The 26,089-nt window shown below is 39.9% G+C and overlaps 1 protein-coding gene across 6 annotated transcripts in view; it reads right to left on the bottom strand.

Moving 5' to 3' along the window:
• Nucleotides 1-26,089, bottom strand: part of MGAT4A (alpha-1,3-mannosyl-glycoprotein 4-beta-N-acetylglucosaminyltransferase A) — a 143,083-nt gene that overhangs the window by 90,396 nt on the left and 26,598 nt on the right. For 2 of the 6 annotated variants that reach the window (XM_059406151.1, XM_059406156.1), the window contains exons 1-2: nt 22,012-22,098; nt 17,195-17,524 (exon numbers count right to left, since the gene is read on the bottom strand). In XM_059406151.1, the coding sequence (XP_059262134.1) occupies nt 17,195-17,288 (94 nt within the window). In that variant the 5' untranslated portion in view covers nt 17,289-17,524; nt 22,012-22,098. The other 4 variants (XM_059406152.1, XM_059406154.1, XM_059406155.1 and 1 more) reach the window with 4 other exon arrangements.

Raw genomic sequence — 26,089 nt, 5'->3', positions numbered from 1 at the left:
TAGTTCCTGGAACATTTACCTCTTTTTTCCATAATTCACACACAGGATTTGTGGAGAATTTTTTTTAATTTTTGGTACTCTGAAATAGCAATCCAGGTACCAACAGAAATTTCTGTGCACAGAGGCTTGCCAGGACTCACAAAGAAGTAAATTAAGAAACAGCTGATTGTTTGCCACAGTGAAGAAAGAGATAAACTAGCTGGCAAACTCTTATTCTGTATAACTTTCCACAGTCTAAGTAACAAGTCCCAGACTGCTGAGTTTCCCTGCAAAACTCCAATCCTATTGGAAATTTCTCTTTATAGAGAGCTGGAGTTCATCGATATACAACAAAATTGTAGCGATTAATGAAACCTCACACAGAAGGGAAAGTAGAACACGACAATGTGGTTAGTTAAATCAGAAAAAACAACCAATGGCCATTTCCTACAAACAAGAGCAACACTTTTGTCCATCATTAAGTCTTATGGACATTCAAATTTTGGTCTCTAATACAATTGCTTCTGAAAGGAACTAGGACTCTTAAGGCATAGCTAACTCCACATCTACTGATGGAGGGGAAAAATTAGGATGTGAGTGTGTGAGTCTGTGAGTGTGGAATAGGATAGCAAAGCAAGGACGCTTTCAGAGATGTCAGGGAGAGTTCTTAAGAGATAAAGAAACAGCCTAAAGTATCTCCAGTAGACAAGTGGTGACTACCTAGATATTTCAAGAAAAAAAATTATATTAAGTGGATACAAACTTACTCTGCAAATAGAAAAAAAAATTTCAAAAATAGGCTGAAATGTGAAACAGAAAATGGTTAATTTTCTGTTAATTTAAACAAGTAGAAGACTGGTCAATATACTTGAGTACTTTTTCCTCTAATAAGCATGTTTGCTTATAAAGTGTAGACATAAATTTTTATCTCTGTCTACCAAGAAATGGGGGGTGGGAAGATTCCATGCAAGCTCAAAACTTTGGAAAAAATAAAAAAGGTGGGACGCCTGGGTGGCTCAGTTGGTTGAGCGGCTGCCTTCAGCTCAGGTCATGATCCCGGTGTCCTAGGATGGAGTCCCGCATCGGGCTCCTTGCTCGGCGGGGAGCCTGCTTCTCCCTCTGCCTGCCCTTCTTTCTGCCTGTGCTCGCGCTCGCTCGCTCTCTCTCTCTCTCTCTCTGATAAATAAATAAATAAATCTTTTAAAAAAATTTTTTTTTAAATAAATAAATAAAAATTAAAAAGGTAACAAGAACAAGGGGGTGGAGAAAATGATCAGAGTAATGGTCACACAAATAAATTTGATTTGAAAAAAAGAAAGAAGGAAAATATTCCGATCTGTCCTAAAATAATCAAACTCCTAGACTAATCCCTTATCTTAGAGGAAGAAAACTCAGGTGGCCTTCTAATCACAAGATTCTAATAAAGCATGCTTAAGTTTGCAATATCTCTATCAGGTCAGGGTAATGATAAGACAGCAATTAAGAATCCTATTCCAGAGGGAAAATGCCAGCATGGAAAAAAACAAAAATCTAAATCAGCAATAGGAGCTTAAATGGCCTTATTAACCTAACAATTAGGTTTAATTGCAAAAAAGGATGCAACTAGATAATAAAAGATTTAAATCATCTTGGGAAAAGCAACCAGGTCCCCTGCTCCACTCAAGACTCCGTCAATAACCCAGGGCATGTTTAGCGCCAGTCTCAGTAGACGTTCACTGCTTCTCCCCACAGGCTGGTGAGATTCCTAAAACCTCAGAAAGGTATAAAAATAAGAATTCCATTACCTTACAAAGGTTCGGAAATAAGGAAATGAATGAAGCCCATGCCATTGATAGTTTAGAAAAGTTTAAATATAAATATGGGTGTAAGTTTTGCATTACTTGTACTTGTCTGCTGACTGAGGTGTTTGAAATTCAAATCCAACAGCGGTACTGGGATGCCTGGGAGGCTCAGACGGTTAAGTGGGTGCCTTGGGCTGAGTTAATGATTCCAGGATCCGGGGATCCAGTCCTGCCCTGGGCTCCCTGCTCAGAGGGCAGTCTGCTTCTCCCTTTGCCTTTCACCTGGTCATGCATGTTCACGCAAACATCTCTCTCTCTCATTCCCTCACTCTTGTTTTCAAATAAAATCCTTAAAAATAAATAATCAGCTGTACTTTCTCATTCCCTCTCTCATTCACTCACTCTTGTTTTCAAATAAAATCTTTAAAAATAAATGATCAGCTGTACTTTAAAACTATGAGAAAAAAGATGTGTGCACACACATGCTAAGTGCCATGTCGTCACCTACTCAAAAAATGAACCCAAGTCTAAACAAATAAGGTATCTTACTGGAAGGACAAAGTCACAAGACAATGACCCTCTTCATCATGACCTCTTGCCTTGCTTTTCAGATCTCTCATGTCCTCCCCAGTCATTATATGTGCTTCTGATCGAACAGAAGCTGCCAGTCCCTAGACCCTTCTGATTCCCCCAGTCTCTTCCCACTTTTCTTCCACCCTTTATGCATGAAGTCAACACTTCTGGTCACTCAGGTCAAATGCTTCTGCCATTCAAGTCTTCTGCCACTTGTATGCACCATGGTTCAAGCCAACATCTACCCTCTCCATTATCCCAAGGAGCACTTTCTCCTATCAAATCCCTCTTTATCCGTCAGACCAACTCACATGTCCCTTCTTATAAGGAACTTTTCTAGGACCCCTTTCAGAATGAACTGTTTTTCACTTGATGCTAATCACAGCACTGTGTCCACAGCTCTGGGAGAGCAGAAGGAACAATGGTTACTTGGAGTGCTGGTAGGGCCACTAAAGTAACATCCCCCCTACCGCAGGTCTTGCGTCTCAATCACCCTTGCGTTCCCACAGCTTAGTACAAGATGGGCAAACAGAGCATTCGGTAAATCCCGGGCAAGCAGAAAGGCTAAATGCAAACAGCAGCATGGAGATGAAATCCAAGACTTGGTTCCTTCGGAGAAGTACCACGAGAGATGCTGCCCGGGCAACTTCTAGGTCAAACACCTACAAAATCAGGTGCCAACACACAAAGACACATAGTGCCACAATGTTCTCCTTCTGGGGTTTGTTACACAGATGGTGCCCACTTGGTGACAGCTCACAGAGCTAAACTCCTACAATTGTACACTGACTATATGTACGTTAGACTTCAATAAAAACATCTACTTGAAGAAATAAAATTGCTCTGAAGATAGTAAGTATCGAAACCTGTTGAAATGAAGATGCACAGGCCAACTCAGTGTCCCCCTGGCTAGAAAATTATATCTTATCACCTCAACTGTGAAGAAAGTAAAAAGCCTGGCATGTGAATATTTACTACTTTTTAAATTGGAAAAGTAAGAATACTGACTGTAATCTGCTTTAAGTTACTTTCTAGCTTCCCGTCAAAAAGGTATAAAAAGGGGCACCTGGGTGGCTCAGTCAGTTAAGCATCTGAACCTCGACTTGATGTCAGTCATGATGTCAGGGTTGTGAGATCAAGCCCCATGCCGGGCTCTGCACAGAGAATGGAGCCTGCTGAAGAGTCTCTCTCTCCTTCTCCCTCTGCTTCTTTCTGTTTTGTACACATATATAAATACATGTGTACACACACACACCTATATATACACATACATATATATAAAAATAAAATAGAAATTAAAGCTTCTTAAAAATTGGCCTACCTTTTATCCTTAGGTTTTGAAAATTATATACTAAGTTTGGATGCAAACAAAAATATACTTGAATAAGAGAGACAAAATCTCCTTTTCCTGACTAAGTTATTTAAATCTAAATGGTAATCAAATCAGCTCAACTTCCAGACTGTCTTGTTTACAACATAGGTGGCAACTACAGTTTTCTTCCAAAATATTAAGTCCTTGATTTCCCATGGTATGAAAAAAAAAATAATAAGGCTAAAATTAAACTTAAAAAAAAACAACAAAAAACCCTATAAACTAGATTTCCATTATTCAAGACCCAGCACAATGCCAGACAGGAAATATGTACTTAACATACTGAATACATGCATTAAAAACCTAAACACCCCTAAAGAGGAGAGTGTTTGAATGAATTACAGTATATTCAAAACAATGAAGTATGAAGTTGTTAAAAAGAGAAAAAAAAAAAGAGGAAGACCTCCATGAACTGCTAAGAAGCAATTTCCAGGACACACTGCTAAGTGGGAAGAGCAAAACACAGAGAAGTATCTGTAGTATAATACCCATCACTTAAGAAACAGAGACAAGGAAATGTTCGTGCCTCTGCTCAATTTATGCAACAAGAAATACAGAAAGAATACAACAGGAAACAAGACTGAATACCTATAAGGGAGAGATAGAAACTGGGTAGAAAGAAGGGAGAAATGAAAATGGCATAGAAGGAATGAGGAGGGACATTTCTCCTAGGCTATCTTTTCTTACAGTTGAGTCTCAGAACCAAGATAATGTTTCACATATCCAAAATGTAAATGAAGGCAGTAAACAGGACATGGAGGGGAGCCCAAAAATAGAGTGCAAACATTAATAAATGAGCTTATGTATGGGCTTACATGTATTATAACTGAATGGGAAAGCCACACTGAAAAGGAAGTGGATAAGAAATAAGCTAAGTAACTTTGGAAGACAGCATTTCACTACATAAGACAAAAAGACCTGTACACAGATATTATACCCTAAGAAATTTATTTTTCACCTGGATACTGGTTAACAATTCTGAAACTATTGTCTGTATATACAGTAACTGAGTAAATAACTATATTGGGATACTAACAGCCTTTTTTTTTTTTTTTTAAACTGTGGGATACAGAGATAAGTTAAAAAAAAAAAAAAAAAAAAAAGGCAGGCAGAAACCAGAATGAATTCAGCTGTACTGGATTAAAATGAGAGGGATCAGTATGAACTTTTGTTTGTTTTTGTTTTTGTTTTTTAATATATGTGTATGCACACATATACTTTCTTGCCCTATCTACTGAGAAGCTAAGTGGTGATGCCATGGTAGGAATGAGCACACCAAGACTCCATTCTTTAAAGGAACTGGAGGGTCCCTGAAGAGAGGACTACTTCAGGGCTGGGCCAGAGAAAATGCAAGATGAACCTGGAGCATGTTACAGCACCAGAAAATCAAAAACGGCTCAAGAAATGAGTGATAACTAGATCAAGGTGCTGGTTGTACAACACTGTGAAGGTACTAAATGCCACTGAATTGTTTACTTTAATAGACTTTCTATTTTGTTATGTGAATTTCCACCTCAATAAATTTGAAAAATATGAGAGGGGCATGTGGAAGGCACAGAAGCCAAGGTGAAGAATCACCAAAATCATTAAGGGTAACAGAGGATTATAAACCACAGAACAAAATAAATACCCTTGAGTCCATACTCCTATCCAGACAGGAGAAAGACAGAAGGAAGAAGAGACATCTCTTCCTTTCAGCAGAATTCCAACCACTAAATGTAGAAGAAATGGCAGAAATGGAAAATCACATTGGGCAAACATCACAGTAATAAATTGTTGCAGACAAAAATAATCGATGAATGTTAAAATTTATAGGCAAGAATATGATGAGAAACAAGATATCTGCTTAATTTTCAAGAAGCCTCCACAAAATGCTTATTACTTACTTAGAAGAACATAGTAGCTTTACAGTGGAGAAGCTAGGCAGATACCGGTTTAAGCAAGTGATCCACGTTCTCATAACCAATGGTAACACACTTCAACATCACGAAGCTGGTAAATACGGTGTACTGAGAAGGACACAATGTCATGTCCGTGGTATTCTTGCCAAAATGCATTACCTCAATCTAATCATGAGAAGTCATCAGACAAATTCAAATTAAGGGACAGTCTAAAAAATAACTGGCCAAAGGCTTTAAAAGTGCCAAGAACATAAGGGAAAATATTAAGGAAATTTCCCATAATGGAGGAGACTAGAAAACATAACTAAATGCAATGTGGGATCCTGGACTGGATCCTAGAACAGAAGGACATTAGTGGAACAACTGGTAAAATTCAAATAAGGTTTGAAGATGAGTGAATAGTACTGGATCAAAGGCAATGTGAGGGTTTAGAATATTATTATATTCTGTGGTACTGTAAGTTGTTCATATTAGGGAGCATAGGGGAACTCTGTGTACTGTGCCTCAGATTTGCTGTAAACCAAAAATTACTTCAAAATAAAAAGCTTTAAAAAACACATTTATTATTCATCAGCTTACTAATTGTTTTTTTATTTTGTTTTATTTTTTTGACTATCTCCTGTCTTCCTCCCCCACATTAAAGTAGATTTACTATTTACTATTTACTATTAATTTCCCTTACATCCTGTTTGAAAGGAGCATTCTTATTTTATAAAGAAAAACTTAAAAAAATGTAAAAGCTTTTTATTTACTGTTTTTATTTGTAAATAAGAGCCACAGTTTTACATATAATGGTTTATTTGGCTTCCATATTTCTTATATCTAACAGGTTATGATATCCAATCTCTTCATGCACCCAAGGTTCCATCTTGGTTGCAGCATACTGAAAAGTCATTCCACTGGCTAGTGAGGCAGTGGCTCCACACCAGAAGAGGCAGAGCCAAGACCTCCTCATGCTACTGGCCCCCTCCACTCACCCAGTGCTCAGCTCCTCAAGTGGGAGTACCACTCAGAGAGAAGCTAGCCACTGTCCTCACCCCCAACTCCAGAGGCCTGGCTCAGAAATTCTGCTTGGTGGAAAAGCAGGCCATAAAACAGACAACTCCTCATCTCTTCCCAAAGGAACTAGCCTCACTGCAACAGAGTTTAACAGCAGAAGTCATGGTGAAGGAACTGGGACAATTATAGATCGACTGAAGATACAATCTAGATTGGAGGAGTTGGTGGCTAGTTTACAAGAAAAAAACGAGGAAAGGGGACAGCTAGGAGGAACCTTCCTGTGGTCAGAACAAATAGCAAAAACTCCAAACACAGAAACATTTCTTCAAAGGAACCACAATTTGATTAGATTAGTTTGTAGCAGAATTTATGCTCCAGTGCAGTTGTAAACAACAGAACAATCAGCCCCCAATTAGTGTAGTGGTCACTGAAAGAGTAGAAGAGAGTCCTACCAGTATTAACAGTCACCCTAGGAAGACTGTAGGCAAACCCAAAACTATGTCTCCCTGAGGACCAATACTCAACCTTGCAGAGGGGAGAGGGAAGACAGACTAAAATAATCCAGCCAGTCACTAAACAAATAAATAAGCAAATAAACAAGCAAAGATAACAAGCCCTGGGGGTAGCAATGGGAGAGTATCCAGTGTTGCTAAATTATATTATCTAAGATGTCCAGTTTTCAACCAAAAATTATAGGCATAGAAAGAAATAAGTAAATATGACCCATACACCAGGAAAAAAGCAGGCAGCATAAAACACTCCCTGTGAATATGACTAGATATAGGATTAGCAGGTAAATATTCAAGGAAGCCACTATAAATACATTCACAAAAGTAAAAGAAAACTTCCCTGTAAAAGTAAAGAAATCATAACAACAAAAGAGAGTATCAATAAAGAGACAAATGTTAAGAAAGAACCAAATGCCAATTCTGGAGTTGAAAAGGACAATAATAGAAATTAAAAACACTAAAGGACCTCAACCATAGATATGAACTAGCAAAAGAAAGAATTAGCCAACTTGAAGAGAGATCAGTAGAGATTATATAAACTGAAGAAAGAAAGGAAAAAAGAAGAAAAATGAACAGAATCTCCTAGAAATTTGGGATACCGTTAAGAATAACATCAGAAATATACAGGGAATACAAGAAGAAGAGAGAAAGGTAAAAACAACAACAACAATGACAAAAGCAATACAAAAAAAAAAAAAAATTAAAAAAAAAATTAAAAAAAAAAAGACTGAATACTTCCCAAAGTTACTGAAAACCAGTAACCTACACATCTAGGAAGCAAAGCCCATCAACAGACACATCACAATAAAAATGATAAAAGCCAAACACAAAACAATCTTGAAAACCACAAAAGAAAAATGATTCATCACTGACAAGGCAACCCTAACCCAAGGAGAACAAAAGCTAACTTTTCAGAAGAAATACTGGAGGCCAAGAGGTGGTAGGATAACACAAAGCCCTTCAAAACAAAACAAAAACCTTGTCAACCAGGAATCCTAAGTCCAGCAGAGCTGTATTTAAAAAATGAAGGGTGAAATACACATATCCCAAGATAAACAAAAATTGAAAGGATTTACTGCTAGCAGGCATTCGCTCCTTACAAGAAATACTTAAGGATGGGGCACCTGGGTGGCTCAGTGGTTAAGCCGCTGCCTTCGGCTCAGGTCATGATCTCAGGGTCCTGGGATCGAGTCCCGCATCGGGCTCTCTGCTCGGCAGGGAGCCTGCTTCCTCCTCTCTCTCTCTGCCTGCCTCTCTACCTACTTGTGATTTCTCTCTGTCAAATAAATAAATAAAATCTTTAAAAAAAAAGAAAAGAAAAGAAAAGAAATACTTAAGGAAATCATTAAGCTGAAAGCAAGTAATCCTAGACAGCAATTTAAATCCACATAATGAGCACCAGTGATTATGTAATGATAATAGACACTATTAATGCACACTTTTTCTTTCTCTTCAATTATTTAAAAATAGTATAAAACGATATGCATAAAGTATCACCAAGCCTGTAACACATGGAAATGTAATATATTTGCCAATAACAGAACAAAGGAGATAGGTGAGAATAATGTGCAATGTGCTAAGGAAATAACAGATGGTAAAATAATAACAATGTATTGTTGGGTTTATAATATTGACAGATGTAAAGCATAAAACAATAACACAAAAAGGGGGGGGTGACAGCACTAAACAGAGGTAACATTTCTATATATTACTGCAATTAATGTAGCATAAATCTGAAGCTAATTCTGATAGGCTGCAATGTAAATGATAAAGCCTGGAACAACCACTAAAATATACTCAAAAAACAGTGAAAAAAGTCATTAATGAAATTAAAATGCTACATTAGAAAATATTCAAGCAATGCAAAAAAAAGTACAGAAGAGGAAGAAAAAGATATGAGACATATAGAAAACAAAATGATGGCAGATATAAATCAAACTATATCAATAACAGGAAGAATGGATGGAGAACAGTCTGAACAAAAGGTAGACATCTTCAGACTAGATCTAGAAAATCATGATCAAACTATAGATTGTTGACAGGAGTCAAACTGTAGATTTAAAGACAAATAGATTAAAGTCAAAGAACAGAATAAAGCATAAGATACAAGTAGAAGCCACAGAAAAGCTGGAATGGCTATATACTGATACACTAACAACAGACAAAACAGATGTTCAAACAAAAATGTTACTAGAGATAAACAGGGAATATTCAATAATAATTAATAGAAAATAAATATAAAAATATTTTAAAATAAAAAATACATGTACCCAATAACAGAACACCAAAATACATGAAGCAAAAAAGACAAAAATGAAGAGAGAAATAGATAATTCTATAGCAATAGTTGGAGTCTTCAATTCTCTACTTTCAATAATGGAAAGAACAACTAGAGAGAAGGTCAACAAGGAAACAGAAGGCTTGAAGAGCACTATTACTCCAGCAGGACCTGACAGACATCTAGAGGACACTCCATCTTACAACAGCAGCATATAGAGTCTCAAGTGCACATGCAACATTCTCGAGGATAGAACATATGCTAGATTATTTTTTAAAATCTAAATAAATTTAAAAGGATAGAAATAATATAAAGTATGTCTTCTGACCACAATGACATGGAATTAGGAACCAATAACAGAAAAATCTGGGATACTCACAAATCTGAGAAAATTAACACTCTCCTAAACAACCAACCAGTAAAAGAAAAAAGTAAGGAATCAGAATACACTTTGAAATGCTTGAAAATCAAGACAGAACACACCAAAATATGGGATGCAACTAAAGCAGTGTCTAGAGGGAAGTTTACAGCTGTAAATACCCATATTATGAAAGAAAAGAGATCTCAAATCAATGACCTTGCCTTCTAGAGAAACCTTACCTCCACCAAAAAAAGAAGTGCAAACTAAGCCTAAAAGAAACAGAAGGTAGGAAAGTATCAAGATTAGAGTAGAAAGTAATGAAATATATGATCTCTCTGATATGAGGAATCTGAGAGGCAGGGTGGAGGGTTGTGGGGGGGTAGGGAAGGAAAAAAATGAAAAAAGGTGGCATCAGAGGGAGACAAACCATAAGAGACTCTTAATCTCACCAAACAAACTGAGAGTTGCTGGGGGTGAGGGGTGGAGATAGGGTGGCTGGATTATGGGCATTGGGGAGGGTATGTACTATGGTGAGTGCTGTGAAGTGTGTAATCCTGACGACTCACAGACCTGTACCCTGGGGGCAAATAATATAGTACATGTTAATAAAAACATTTTTTTTAAAAAAAGTAATGAAATAGAGAGTAGACAGAGAAAATCAAGAAAACAAAAGGTGGTTCTTTGAAAGGTCAACAAAATCGACAAACTTTTAGCTAGTCTGACCAAGGGAAAAAAAAAAAAACCCTAAAACTATTAGAGTACTAAAAGAGGGGGCATTACTACTGATCTCACAAGAACAGGAAGGGCTATAAAGAAATATGATGAACAACTATACACCAATAAATTACATACCTTAAATGAAATGGACAAATTAGTAGAATACAGCCTACAGAAATTCACTGGAGAAGAAATAGAGAATCTGAAAAGAACCGTAACAAGTAATAAGATTCTATCAGTCATCAAAAAACTGACAGAATCTTATTACTTGCTGTGGGTCTTTTCACAAAGAAAAGCCCAGGCCTAGATGATATCAGCGCTGATTCCACCAAACATTTAAAGAACACTTATTTTCCACAAACTCTTCCAAATAGAAAAGAACACTTCCCAAATCTTTCTATGAAATGAGTATCACCCTAATATCAAAAACTGACAAACACAAAATAAGAAAACTACAGACCAATAACCCTTCTGACTATGGATCCAAAATCCCCAACAAATACTAGCAAACCAAATCCGGCAACATCTAAAAAGAATTATACACCATGCCAAGTGTTACTTATCCTTAAGGATGCAAGGTTAGTTGAACACATACAAATCATTTAATGTAATATATCTTATCAACAGAATACAGAGCAACAACAACAAAACAACAACAACAACAAAAATCACTCAACAGACACAGGAAATTCATTTGACAAAATTCAACATACTTTCATGATAAAAACACTCAGCAAGCCAGGACTAAAAGGCAACTTCCTTCACCTGAAAAAAAGACATTTACTTAAAAACCACAGCTTATATTCCACTTAAATAAATGTAAAGACTGGCTGCTTTCCCCTTAAGACCAAGACAAGGAGGTCAGCTCTCACATTACTTCTATTTAACACTGAAATGAAGGTTCTAGCCAGAAAAATTAAACAACACAAAGAAAAAGCATTCATACTAGCAATGAAGAAATAAAATTATTTGTATTCACAGATGGCATGATCTGGTACACAGAAGATCCTAAGGAATCCACTATAAGAATAAAAAAGCTCAGGAAGGTTGCAGGATACAAAATCAATATACAGAAATCAATTGTGTTTCTATACACTTGCAATGAAAACTGACAAAGTTAAGAAAACAACTCCAGCAATTGCACTACTGCGTATTTACCCTAAAGATACAAATGTAGTGATCCAAAGGGGCACGTGCACCCGAATGTTTATAGCAGCAATGTCCACAATAGCCAAACTATGGAAAGAACCTAGATGTCCATCAACAGATGAATGGATCAAGAAGATGTGGTATATATACTCAACTGAATACTATGCAGCCATCAAAAGAAATGAAATCTTGCCATTTGCGACAACATGAATGGAACTAGAGCGTATCATGCTTAGCGAAATAAGTCAAGCAGAGAAAGACAACTATCATATGATCTCCCTGATATGAGGAAGTGGTGATGCAACATGGGGGCTTAAGTGGGTAGGAGAAGAATCAAGGAAACAAGATGGGATTGGGGGGGAGACAAACATAAGTGACTCTTAATCTCACAAAACAAACTGAGGGTTGCTAGGGGAAGGGGGGTTAGGAGAAGGGGGGTGGGGTTATGGACATTGGGGAGGGTATGTGCTTTGGTGAGTGCTGTGAAGTGTGTAAACCTGGCGATTCACAGACCTGTACCCCTGGGGATAAAAATACATGTTTATAAAAAATAAAAAATTTAAAAAAAAAAAGAAAACAACTCCATCCAAAATGCTATCAGAAAGTATAAAACTGTGTAAATGTATGCAAAAATCGTTGAAAAAAAAGTAAAGACCTAAATAAATGAAATCCGATGTTTTATGGATTGGAAGACTGAACACTATTAAGATGGTAATGGTACTTAATCTGATCTATAGGTTCAAAGCAATCCCTATCATAATCCCAGTTGACTTCTTTATATACATTGATAGGCAGATGTTAAAATTCACATGGAACTGCAAGGGACCCAAAATAGCCAAACAATCCTGAAAAAGTATAAACTAACAGAATTTATACTTCCAAACTTCAGAAGTCACTACAATGTAATAATCAAAATGGTGCTGTATTAGAAGGAAGGAATATCAATGGACTAGAATTGAGAGTCCAGAAATAAATCCATACATTTATGATCAACTGATTTTCAACAACAGTGCCTAGACCATTCAATGGGGGTAAACAAGGGCTAGGACCACTGGATAGCTAGATGCAAAAGAATCAAGTAGGACCTTTACTTCATACCACACACAAAAATTGACCTAAAAATGGATTAAAGGCCAAGACTCTTAGAAGCAAACACAGAATTTTCATTATTTCAGGTTTGACAATGAACTCTTGGATATGACACCAAAAGCACAAGCAACAACAAAAACAAAAAAAAATTTGAATTTTACCAAAATTTAAAACTCTTGTGCTTCATAGGGCACGATCCAAGAATGTGACAGACAACCCACAAAATGGGAGAAAATATTTGCCAATCAAGTATCTGCTAAGTAAATTATATCCAGAATATATAAAGAACTCTTACAATTTAATAAATAGACTTTAATTTTTTTTAAATAAGCAAAGGATCCAAACTGACAATTTCCCAAAGAATATATGCAAACTGCTAAAAGAATATAAAAAGATGCTAGACATCATTAGTCATCAGAGAAATGCCACTCAAAATCACAATAAAACACTATATCCCCAACACTAGAATGAGAATTGAGAGCTTGATAATATGGGTTGTCAAGAATGTGAAGAAACTGGAACTCTCATATGCTACTAGAAGGAATGCATAATAGTCCGGTTGCTATGAAAAACAGTCTGGGGGCGCCTGGGTGGCTCAGTGGGTTAAAGCCTCTGCCTTCAGCTCAGGTCATGATCTCAGGGTCCTGGGATCGAGCCCCACATCGGGCTCTCTGCTCAGCAGGGAGCCTGCTTCCTCCTCTCTCTCTGCCTGACTCTCTACCTACTCGTGATATCTGTCTGTCAAATAAATACATAAAATCTTAAAAAAGGGAAAAAAAAAGAAAACCAGTCTGGCAGCTCTTCAAATGATTAAATATAGAGTGACTAAATGATCCAGCAATTCCACCCCTAGACAAATACCTAAGAGAAATGAAAACACATGTCCACACACAAACATGTACATGAATGTTATATGTTCCTATGAACAGACGGATTGCTTGCTCGGTCTTCCCCAGTTTCTGGATTGTGCCTGAGCAAAGTAGGAAGTTCCTTAGGAGAACCCCAGCTACAAGTGAGACATGTAATGAATGACTCTGGTCCCCTCTCACAATGTCTGCATACAACTTTCCAAACCTGTCTATTCCACATAATTGGAATTCTGCCTCATTTAATTCTGCATGCTCTGCTAAAACTGGTATCCCCAACCCCAAACTCCATCTTCCCTGGCTGGGTTCCTAACATCCTCCCAAACTTATGCCAATCCCATGGACCAGCTCGTGTATTCTTCCAAGTGTTAGATGAAGACCTATGAAAAATAGGTTAAGGACTGCACTGGATTACCAACTAAACCTTGAGAGTCTAGGAATCTTACATGCCTATGAAACTGAGTGTCTCCTAATTCGAAGGCACAAATATACTACACCGTTTCAGAGCTTTTTGGCTGCACAAGGACCTCTCTACCTGACGTGCCCACTATCTACTACTCTGCCTGGCATCATCTCCCTATTTATTCTTCCTCTGTGAAGTGATTCAAGAATTAGTATCTTCAGTCTCTGCTCTTCTGGCAAGCCGACCAAGAGCTAAGAGCATAATACCTGGAACCAGCATGACTGAGCTCAAACTTCACTTTACCACTTAAATGTACCACCTTGTCAAGTTTCTCAACCACTTTCCCTCAGTTCTCTCATCTAGTGAAAGGGGGTAATTCTTTTTCCCAGGCTTGTTATAAGGATTAAATGAAATCATATATAACATGTAATATGCTTCCCCAGCACTGGGTTATTACTTCTATCTCAATCTATTGATGGTATCATATTTGTTTTGTTTACCTGAATCTTCCCCTACCAGTCCCTGAGCCTCTCAAAGGTGTTAAGTTTATTATTTCTTTCATATTCATAGCATTTAATGCAGTGCTAGGCAGTACATTAAGGGGCCGATGAGTGAATGAAAAATAAAAACTACTAGCCCAGCAAAGTCAATGATTATGGAAACCACGCTTTCAATATAAAAATCAGACCACATGGTTGATGAGTGTACTAGACCTAACTATCTAAGAGCAGGCCTGCTCTGGAAAATCCAGACTATCTGACTGCCAGAATGATCTAGAAAGAATCCAAATGCTCAGCAGTTACATAAACGATAGCATTAAAACACAGAGGACTGGGGCACCTGGTTGGCTCAGTCCATCAATCATATGCCTTTGACTCGGGTCATGATCCCAGGGGTCCTGGGATTGAGGCCCACGTCAGGTTTCCTGCTCAGCAGAGAGCCTGCTTCTCCCTCTCCTTCTCTCTCTCTCCAATAAATAAAACCCAAAACAAAAACAAAAATAAACAACAACAAAAACAACCAGGATCTTGTATAACCATAACAGGAGTCATCTGTTGACACCTGAAAGAGTCTGGACAAAACACTAAGCAGAAAAACAGAGCAGAAGAATATGCATGAAAGGATTACAGAGCTGGTCAAAGAATGATAATCAAAGAGAACAGACTTTATGTGTATCTAATATCACAGAAGGAAAGAATATTTCTATGTTTTAAATTTTGATTCTAAAGACAATTTTTTTAAAGATTTTATTTGTTTATTTGACAGAGAGAAAGTACATGCCTACATGCAAGTGGAACAGCAGGCAGAGTTAGAGGGACAGGGAGAAGGAGGCTTCCCACTGAGCAGAGTGACATGGGGCTCAATCCCAGGACACTGGGATCATGACCCGAGCCCAAGACTGTGATCAGCCAACTGAGCCACCCAGGGGCCCCTAAAGACAACTTAATCCACAAAGAAAATAATGCTTATAATGCCTTTACACAAGAAACAAGGTAAGTGGAATAGAGATTCCGAAAGTTTTAATCCCTTACATAAGACTCAGTGAAAAGGATCACATTTCTCCATTACTATAACTCTGAATAGATAAGTTTCCTGATAAGAAAAAAATCCAGATATGCCCCTCACGGTCAATTCTCTTATTTCAATAAGTAAACTTATAAGGCCAGGCATCTGTTTTGGTCATGTCTGGGACAATCAACAGTTTGATTAAATTAACCAAAGTTCTTCCTAAGTATGTCTTCTCCTTTCCATACAATTAAAAAACAAAATCCAAATTGTATATATTTGTCCACAAAAAATAAAGGTCTTCAGCAAGTTTTTCATTCATTTCTCCCTGAAACAGTTCCTCTCAAAATTACAGCCCAACTCAGGAAAAAAAAAAAAAAAGAGAGAGAGAGATCGTATACTTGCAAGAGATAGTATACTTGCTCAAAGAACAGATCCTATGCTTTTCACTTTAATCGGCTTATTTTATACATATGTACTCACACAGATATATACACATCTGCATATATATATACCTATACACACACCAGAGGAAAATTAAGTAATGAATGCATCTTTTCAGTTATCTTCATATAAGTTACTAAAACAGGACCCTAATAATCTGGAGATGATGACTACTCTAACGATTCTAAAAAACAAAATATGTACTTCCATCCTTCTATGCCATCAACTTTCCCTAGATTAACATAGGAATGGGAGCACCTGGCTGGCTCAGTAGACTGACCGTCCAATTCTTGATTTTTTAGGTCATGATCTCAGGGTTGTGAGACTGAGCTCGAGTCACTCTCTGTACTGGGTATGGAGACTGCTTAAGATTTTCTCTCTCTAGGGCGTCTGGGTGGCTCAGTTGGTTAACCAACTGCCTTTGGCTCAGGTCACGGTCCAGGAGTCCCAGAATCCAGTCCCGCATCAGGCTCCCAGCTCCGTGGGGAGTCTGCTTCTCCCTCTGACCTTCTCTCCTCTCATGCTCTCTCTCAAATAAATAAATAAAGTTTTAAAAAAAAAAAAAAAAAAGATTTTCTCTCTCTAACGTCTCTCTCTGCCCTTCCCCGATCGTTCCTGAACTCAAAAATAAATTAAAAAAAAAAAAAAAAAAAAAAAAGCAAAGGCATTATCCCTGAATACCACTTAACAAATAACCTTCCTTAAAAACACAATTAAACAGTCTAAACACAATAAACTTAAAACTGGTTTCCAATTTTGAGTAAGAATTTATCCTCACCTACTTCATAAATACTCTTGCCCAAAGAGCAATCTGTCAACACATGTAGTTTAAATCATTAACTACAACAGCACCAAATCATTACTATAATCAGCATGTAAATTTCATGAAGGCGCTGATTGTGTCCTTTTAAGCACTTTAAACAACATCCAGTACAAGGAAGCTTATTAAACATTTATGATGTTTAATAAAAATAAAATGCCAAAACAAAAGTCTTTGTTATTCAGCTTGGCTGCCATGTATAATATAACCACTGATCATTATCTATTTCTCCAAGAGCAATTATAAGGAATCGAAAACAAACCCCATTCAGATTAGAAATTCTGTCTCCTCTGTCCAAGAATACAGTTTCATTTTTGCATCAGAAAGAAACTAGCAGGCCTCCAGCAGAGAGCATGCAAAATGCAGATTGTTGTGGTGCTTAACCCAAGCATTTATGCATTGTTTACTACTATATTTCATGCACATTTTTGGAGATATTTGCCTTACCTTTCCCATTTTGCCACGTAGTATACCAAGATAAAGTCAGGAACGACGTGATAAATGCTAAAACAGTAGCTACAGTTCCATTTCGGAGCCTCATCTCATTTCACCATCACACTGGTTCATATGTTTATGATGATAACCAAAACAGTTCTCTTTCTAATCCTGAAGTCAACTGAATCCAGTACTCCTGGCTCGGGGCCAATAAAAACAATCAATAAGAGAGGTTCATTTCAGATGCTCTGCAGAAGGAGCCCAGCAGCAACACCATTCATAATTGCAATTCTGGATTGTCTTCACAGTCGTCATAGGCTGCTGTCTCAGGCTTCTTTCTTCCTGTTCAGGGGAAAAAGAGAAAGGAAAACTTGTTCAATAATGCAAAATACTACTTTCTTCATTTATCACTCACCATTATGAACAAACTTTTGGCTGGGCTAATCCCCAGCTACCAAGATTATACCCGCATCTAAACAATTCATTTAATATACTAGAATCATATGATGTTTCTCCTCCAGAAAAAGAGCTTCAAACTATATTCCCTCCTCCTTGATTCGGTTTTGTCTGCAAAAAAAGAAAGTTATGGCTCATTATTTAAAGGGAGAGGTTGTGGGGCTCATTAAACAAATAGGAAGCCACAGATTTGAAGCTGATTAACTCTGAGGATCATGCAACGGGTCCTACGAAACAAAATCATCATACTCCTCCATTTTCCTCTTGCAAAATAATAGTCAATGTTTTGAAAACTTTAAGAAAAACTGGGAGACTACAACAGACAAGCATCAAAAAACCTGGGCTCTAGCTCCAGCAACATCATTATATATAGGACTTCAGGTGTGCCACTGATTTAGGCCTTGTTTCATCCATAAAACAAGCAAACCACCTGGCCTGGCTCCACTTCTAGGACACAAATAATGTTTATAAACCATAGAAAAGTCACAGTGATTATTGCCATTTATCATTATCATAAAAGAAATGTAGTTTTTCAGGTGAGTAACCTGCTCCCAAGGTGTCAACTGGGAATACGAAAAGGCATTTAGGAAACGAAGCAACCCAACCAGAACACTGCAGGACCTAGGACCTCGTTCTGCTTTCACTCAGAAAATCTGAACATCAAATTCAATCAAGTCCTTATGGGTACTTAAGTATACTCACCTAGCATTTAATAGGTTCTCCATAAATGTTAATTGTGTTAAAAAATAAAAGCAAACCAAACAAACAAAACTGCAGCCAGCCACGGGTTTGGTCTGCACTATGCATTGCCAGTCTCTTTCCCTGGGGGCATGTCAGGCACTCCAAGATGTTCACGGATTCCCAGTGACCTCAAAGGGACCACAAGATGCACTTGGCAACATACTGAGACACACTGTACTGGGGTAAGTTAATGCACTTCCAAAAATGCCTCACAAGCCCCAGGGACAATTCCCTTGGCTACAAAGTATGGCTGATAAAAGTAGCCATTGGCAGGCAATTCAGAAACCACCATGTCAGCTACAGTTGTAAAACTGAACATAGTGACTAGAAATCCCCCCTAGACTAAGGGATAGTACTGATGGTAAGAATGACAGACTCTACAAGGCACTGAGTGTTTCCTATGCAACCACTATATGCTTTAAATCTTCAACAAAACCCTAAGAGGCAGACCTTTTCTTTAACTGAAGTATAATTGACACACAATGTCACATTAGTTTCACATTAGTTTCACATTAATAATGCCTGCCTGAGACAGGCATTATTAAACTGGAGAGGGAACACTAATCTGTAGGACTTCAAAGTTCAAGCGCTTACCTACTGCCCTTTGCCTTTCAAACTAGGCCACCTGCACCTTGTAAGAATGAAGAGAAGGGCAAGGGCCACTCCCAGTCTAGAGCACCTTCCTGAGGTATTAACTTCACGCAACAGTGTGTGAATTTCAAAAATTTTCTCTTTTATAATGAATATGTATTTACTAGGAAATAAGCTGCAAAATTCATAGGAAATTTCTGAGTTTAAACCTAAAACTTTTTTTAAAATTTTTTATTTTTTAAAGATTTTGACAGAGATCACAAGTAGGCAAAAAGGCAGGCAGAGAGAGAGGGGGAAGCAGTCTCCCTTCTGAGCAGAGAGCCCGGTGTGGGAGATCCCGGGACCCTGGGATCATGACCTGAGTAGAAGACAGAGGCTTAACCCAGGCGCCCCATAAACCTAAGACTTTAAACAAATTTCTCACTTCCTGTAACCTCTAGCTAAGCACCCCTCCCCCACCACACACACATCCAAGCATGTCTTCTAACCCTCCTTAGCCAACAGCTCTCACTGTGGCATCATATTCTGGAAGCACTGAACCCCTCTACTTCCTTGCTTCTTCTTACTATCTGAAAACAAGGAACTCCAAAGATATTCTCAGAAGTTATCACTATTTTCTACAACCAAAGTTATTCATCTTCTATAGTTAAGACAAGTTAACATCAAACACGCTCACATTGATGGTTTAGATTTTAAAATCTTTGTGGTGAAATCCTACAATTTGTACTAAATTCCTTAAAGTGCCTAATATATTGTCTTATATTAATAAGCACCCTAATAATGAGTTCTGATTATAAAAAGAGATGTGATAACTCAGTGAATTATATAATACAGAATTACAATCCTGGTGCAACATTATATAAAAATGCATCTAGCTTTCTGTTGCTACATACTTAGCTGCACCCTACTTCAGGAAGAATTTTGTCCTAGTTAAAGATCTAAAAGTATACAGGTTATTAGAATAAACATCCAATTGATAATTATGGGGAAGTAAAGAAGAAATCATAAAGGATATTTTTAAATAGTTTTATTAAATACAAAAAACGCCCATATGATAAAATTCAATATTAACACGTAGAGACAGTAAAAGTGAATGACTTCAAAAGTCAAAGTAAGCTATAGATATGCTATTAATAATATGCAAAGAATATACCAAATATGAAAAAATTAGATCCAGGAAGCCATTAAGCTCTGGTTTGAAGAAGATACTTATCAATTCTACTAACAAATAGGACCTAAAATTCTGCAGGAGAAATATAAGAGCACTTTACTCAGTAAGAATGTAGTAGTACATTTTAATTAGGGTTTCCAAACTAATCAAATATAACTGTACAGTACAACTGAAGACTCCAGACTAAAGCAAAACTAGTGATCTCTATGATCTTCAACCAGGAGAAGCAGTCAGGCTGGACAGCCAAGAGCCCTCTGGACTGACTGACTACCTAAAGCAAGAAACAAATTGTGTCATTATTTTTATCGGTATCCACATTTGCAAAAATTTCAACCTAACACCTTAATACTCTCTGAGATTATCACTTAATGTATCCGAATCTTTAACAATAAAAAATGTGATAGCTAAAACTTTCAATCATCTTCTTCACCCTCCCAAAGACATATGGAACTTCAACTCAAGACCACAAACTGAAAAACCTGTTTTATTTGACTGTTCTATTGTTTTATTATTGGATACAAAAACCTTAATTTAAAGTGTTTTCTGAACTATTCAATACATTTTATGGCTGAGAACACTTTGCTGAACACTTGGCATATTCCCTCATTATTCCATAGACAGGACAGAGGTGCCTGAAGACTGAAAGGCAGAAGCATGAAATCCATGACGTAAGCTATATAACTTTATACAAATTATGTAAAAATTCATTTTAAATTTATCAAAGGTTTAATACTTTTCATTAACACAGCTTACATAATTTCACTGTCCAGCACGTTTTTGGATTTACAAGTGTGGACTAAAGAATCCCATGCCACGATAAGCTGTTAATAAAACTATTTTTTTTAACATTCAGAAAACGAAAGATAAACCACAAAAGGCATTATCTGATTCTAAATTTAGGTTTTATATTCCACCAAACGACGCTATCATTATCTTTCATGAGAATTCGTCCGAGAGCAAAAGCAGAACAGCAAAATACATGAAAAGCATTAAAAATATACATTATGTCTGCTTATATTTCGCAATTCGGACTGTAAGCAAATAAACGGGCTCAGGAGAAACACACGCTGCGAGAAATAAAAGCGGGCGCGCAAGTGGTATGACTGCCAGCTCATAAAACACGCCTCAGAGGTGTCACCTGGTACACTTTGTGTGCAATCACCCAGACCCAATCTAAGGGTCCCACTTGCAGCTTCCTCCTTCAGGGCAACTGGGGCCTGGGGGGATGGCGGACCCGCACACCTTCACTTTGTAGAAATATTCGCGACGACCGCTGCACACCGCCTCCGCCACGGCGGGAGCACCCCTGCCTCCATGCCCCGCACCTCCTGGCCCCCACCCCACCTGCCCCCGGCCCCGTAAAGGCGCCCACCCCCGGGCCGGTGAGGGCCCTGGGGCGGCCCGGTCCCGCGGACAACTCTCCCTTCCTCCCAGTACCCCCTAAGCCCGCACTTTCCTCCACTTTGCCCCGAAGTCGACGAGCCCCGCCGCGCCGGGGAGCGCCGGGAAACGCACCAGGCGCCCTGCCGGCCACAGCTAGAGCGCTCGGCACCAAGGGGCTGTAGCGGCGGCGGCGGTGGCGCGGGGCTGACCCCACGACCAGGGCGCCCCGGCCCGCGCCCCGCCCCGAGGCCCAGCCAGCGCCCCGAGCCCGCCCCGCAGCAGCCGGAGACGCGAGCTCCCGGTCGGGCCGCGGCGCGGGTAGCTCCGTTACCAGCAGGTGGATCTCCCGCGACCCCGGCGCCTCGGAGCCCAGCAGCCGGCACCGCCCCTCCATCCTGCGCCCCTCCGCGCAGCCGCCCTGCGCCCCAACCTCGAGGCCGCCCGCGCGCCGCCGCCAGCCGCGAGCCGCGAGCCGCGAGCCCCTCACCCGCCGCTGGTGCTGCCAGTTCTGCCGCGGCCGCCGCCGAGGCTGCTGTGGCCGCCGCTGCAGCCGCTGCCGCTGCCGGGTGCCCCGCCTCCCCAGCGCGACTCCGCCCCCGCCGCTGGAGCGCCGCAGCCGCCCCGCCCCCCGGCCCCGCCCGCGACCCCACCAGCCATTGGCCGCCGGTGCTGCGCGCCCTCCACTGGGCGCCCCCGCGCGGCAGAGCCGCTCGCGTCAGTGGCCTGCCCGGCTGTCATTTAGGGGCGCCGACTCGCAGCTACATAACTCTCCTGAGATCCCTTTCCTCCCCCCTGCATTTAATGTCACGGCGAGGTCTGGCTCTGCGTCTTGGTCTCCGGTCCCAGGCTCCAAGAGCTTGGCTTCTCCGCGCAGCCGCCCCAACCCCCCGCGCCCCGCCAAGCCACATCTGGCTTTAATCCTCCCCGGCGTGTGCAGAGGCAGCTCAGACTGCCAACGGAAGGCCCCAGGGAACCCTCGGCCTCAGCCTGGGCGCACGACCCGACCACCCTGGGCTTCCTCAGTCGGAGCCCCTGGCCCCAGCTGCAAGTGCCATTCCTCGGTCATCCGGCCTGGGCAGCATTCCTGGCGACAGGTCCCGGGGGCAGGTCCCAGGGGCAGGTCCCTCTCCAAACCAACAATAGCTTCCGAGGCCCAGCAGTTCCAGGACATCAGCGACTGTCTCTGACCTTCGCAGCATCCCCAGCGATAGGCATCCCTATCTCCAATTTACGGGGACTCAGAAGGAAGGACTGGCATAAACATAGGAAGAAAAAATACAAGGTTTAAAGGCAGATCGTTTGCGTGCCAAAGCCTTTGATTTTACCACTGCATCACATATCCTGCCCCTTTCTCCTGGGCCCCATGTTCTAATCTTTCACCATGTCAAGTTAACCAACTAGGTAATCGTCTATAGAAAGCCTGAGTGGTCCACCTCTCTTTTGCTTAGTGTTCATATGTATTATGACTTGTGTTAATAGTAACTACCATTGAGCACATCATCTTTTGGTTATACCAAAGATGTCTCATTTTAACCATTACCATAATCCTCACAACAGCCCTCCAAGTTAACATTTACAGGGAACTACCAGCCAAAGATCAAGGGAACATCCTTCTTCCTGCCAAGCTCCCAAAGTAATAAGTAGTTTCTTTTTAGAAATCCATAATCTAAAAATTCAAAACTCTTAAGAGACAAACCTCAATCAGAATCGTTCCCCGCCCCCAGCAAAATTCCTTTCTTTTGTCTCAAGATAGTGGTAATTAATAATCAGCTATGACATGCATGGATTTCTTAGTTCTTCCATGGTGATATTTCTCTCCATGACTGTTGAGCTGTTTTTAAAGGTCCAGGAAGACCTACATGATTCTTTCCTCTCATGGTTCTCCCTCAATTCAGGGGGAGTAGACAAAAAGGCTCCTCCACTACCCAGCACCACGAACATAACTTAAGCATGACAGCCATGACATCGAATGACAACTTTTCTCTCTGCCTTGGGGGCCGGAGAACCAGATTTCCTGTGTTCTATGACAATGACATTTCCTTGTAGCAAGCTGACAATAAGATTTCCAGATGTAAGCATTAAAGACTGAGGCCATTCTAGGATACAACCTTTGAGACACTGCTTGATACATGTTGCTGAAAATATCTTTTGGGAATGGAAAATCCTAGACCTTATTATACATTGCTCTTAATGACAGACTAGCCTTTTGCAAACAGAGAAAGCTCTGCCATTTGACAGATGATGGGGAAAGCCACCAAGCCATGCCCACAAGATTGGCCAAAAGACCGTGTACCTGGGTAGCTACTATTCTTATTTTACAGAGGAAGAAACTGAGGCTCTGAGAGATTAATTTAGCAGCTGCAAATAGTAATTTAGGCAACTAGTAAATAACAGAACCAGAATTCACATCCAGGTCTGTTGGATTCCAGAGCCCCTACATCATTCCACCACACCAACTCTCTGTTTGAGTCTTTAGCAACTGACAAAATTTTGTTGAATGGATGAATATCAAAAAGATAAGTTTCTCTCCACTTTCTCCATCTTTTTCCCTCGCACGAAGAGACAGAAATGAAAGCATTCACAAACATTCTGTAGAGGAATATGTCAGAGGAGAAAGGAAAGCCTGGAAGGCCAAGTTTCAATTGCAGACTCAATGGTCTTATTCAGGAAGGTGGCAGGAACTCCCCCTGGACACTGGTTAGTGGCAAAACCTATAGCAAAAGACGGAAAGCAAGCAGAAAAAAAACAAAAACAAAAACAAAAAAAAAAAAACCAACTGCCTTCCTTTTGGGGCCTTTCTGATGATATGTTGCTTCTCTATCTGTCAGCAGAAGGGTAGGTTTGGGAAGAAATTTGGCCCTACAGTTAGTCATCACTAACCATTCACATTTTAGCTCAGGAAAATCTGGATTTCAATTCATTGTCCTAAAAACTGGAATGACATGGAATATGGGCCTCCAAAGCGTAGGTCATAATTGGTTGCTCATTTGTCCTAACTTTGCAGAGCACAGGATCCTGGATTTTCCAACTACATCCGTGGTATCTGTTTAATAAAGGCAGTCATGCCAAGCCCCACTGAGTCCTCTTTTTCTTATCTTTTCCATGATGATTCCCTCTTTTATTCCCTCTTTGTTGCTTCTCTACTGTGCAGTTTCTTTTTGCCTTCTCCAGGCCTTTAGTTCAGAGTCAGTGGAAATAAGAGAAGTGTTTAGGCAAGAAGTTCTGCCTGTAACTTCACTGATCTGGATTCTGTCCCTAGCATCTTTCCACATTTTCTGAGGGCCTAGGAGGTGCAGAGGTAGCCAGCATCTAACCACAGGGCCATCACACACTACTGGGAGAGGTAAGTAAGGAATTAAACCCCAAGATACTGCCACAAGTTCAAGGTACTAGGACAGAAGATAGGATGGGGCCACCAGTCAGATTCTCAGGACAGGGAAGGCCTCCTGGAGATAACATGGGAGCTAAAGGCAGAGTCCACACCAAAGCTAATCTTTTCCCTTTATTGCTTTGAGGGGGCATAGTTATTGGTGGGGCCACACCTACAGTAATCAACTTCTAAGAAATGAAGCAAGTCATCTTTAGTTCTCTTCAACCCTGGTCCCCTCCAATTGCATCATATATGAACATTTATAATTGTTGTGATTCTGGAGCACCTGGGTGGCTCAGATGGTTAAGCCTCTGCCTTTGGCTCAGATCACCATCCCAGCATCCTGGGATTGAGCCTGCCTTGGGCTCCCTGCTTCTCCTTCTACCTGCCACTCCCCCCCTGCTTGTGCACTCTTGCACTTTCTCTCTCAAATAAATAAATAAAATCTTTTAAAAATAAATAAATGTTGTGATTCTGGTTTGTTGGCTACTCACTTAAATGGGATCATTTTTCAATTATAAAGGCTTCAAGAGGAATCGCCCCAGGAGGTCCTTCCTGGCTCCTATAGATCTGGCAGGAACCCTCTCATTTCTCATGGTAAACAGTGTGCTCTATCACTTTTAGTCTAGAAGCTACAGAAAAACTAGGGCCAGGATGGGCAGTAAAAGCTTATGTGTTTTCAGACACAGTATCCAAACTGTTTCTGCTGTGTAATGAGACACAGGGACCAAGAAATTAATGAAACAATTCAAATAGAACCAGCCTATTTAATATGCAACTCTAGGTAGGCATGAAGTTTCAGCCAGCTGGACAACAGAGAGCTAAATGATTTTTACTTCATTTTTACAATTCCTCCTCACACCTTTGCTTATCCTGATGTGAGAGAAACCTTGAAAGAGGACTTTCCACTTCATTCACATTCACATTGTTGGGGTAGAGGGGCCTATCCCATTATTCAGACAAAAACCGACATGGGCAGCTATGTAATTTTGGAATTGGGGGTCCTCACCATACTTAAATGCTGTGGTCGGTGCCACTTGTGTATGTGTACAAGCCATTGCTAAAATTGTTCAAGAAAACCCCAAAAGAGGATCCTACCACCTTACTGAGAAAGGGCTCCCTTCCAGGCATTGTTAGAACAATCGGCAATGCCCCGTGGCAGGGAAAGTCTCTGCCAAGAGTGTTTAGAAGGATT

Source organism: Mustela nigripes, chromosome 7, assembly GCF_022355385.1.
Source record: "Mustela nigripes isolate SB6536 chromosome 7, MUSNIG.SB6536, whole genome shotgun sequence".
NCBI lineage: Eukaryota > Metazoa > Chordata > Mammalia > Carnivora > Mustelidae > Mustela > Mustela nigripes.
The sequence above is the reverse complement of the archived record's forward strand: the minus strand, read 5'-3'. Positions and strand labels throughout refer to the sequence as shown.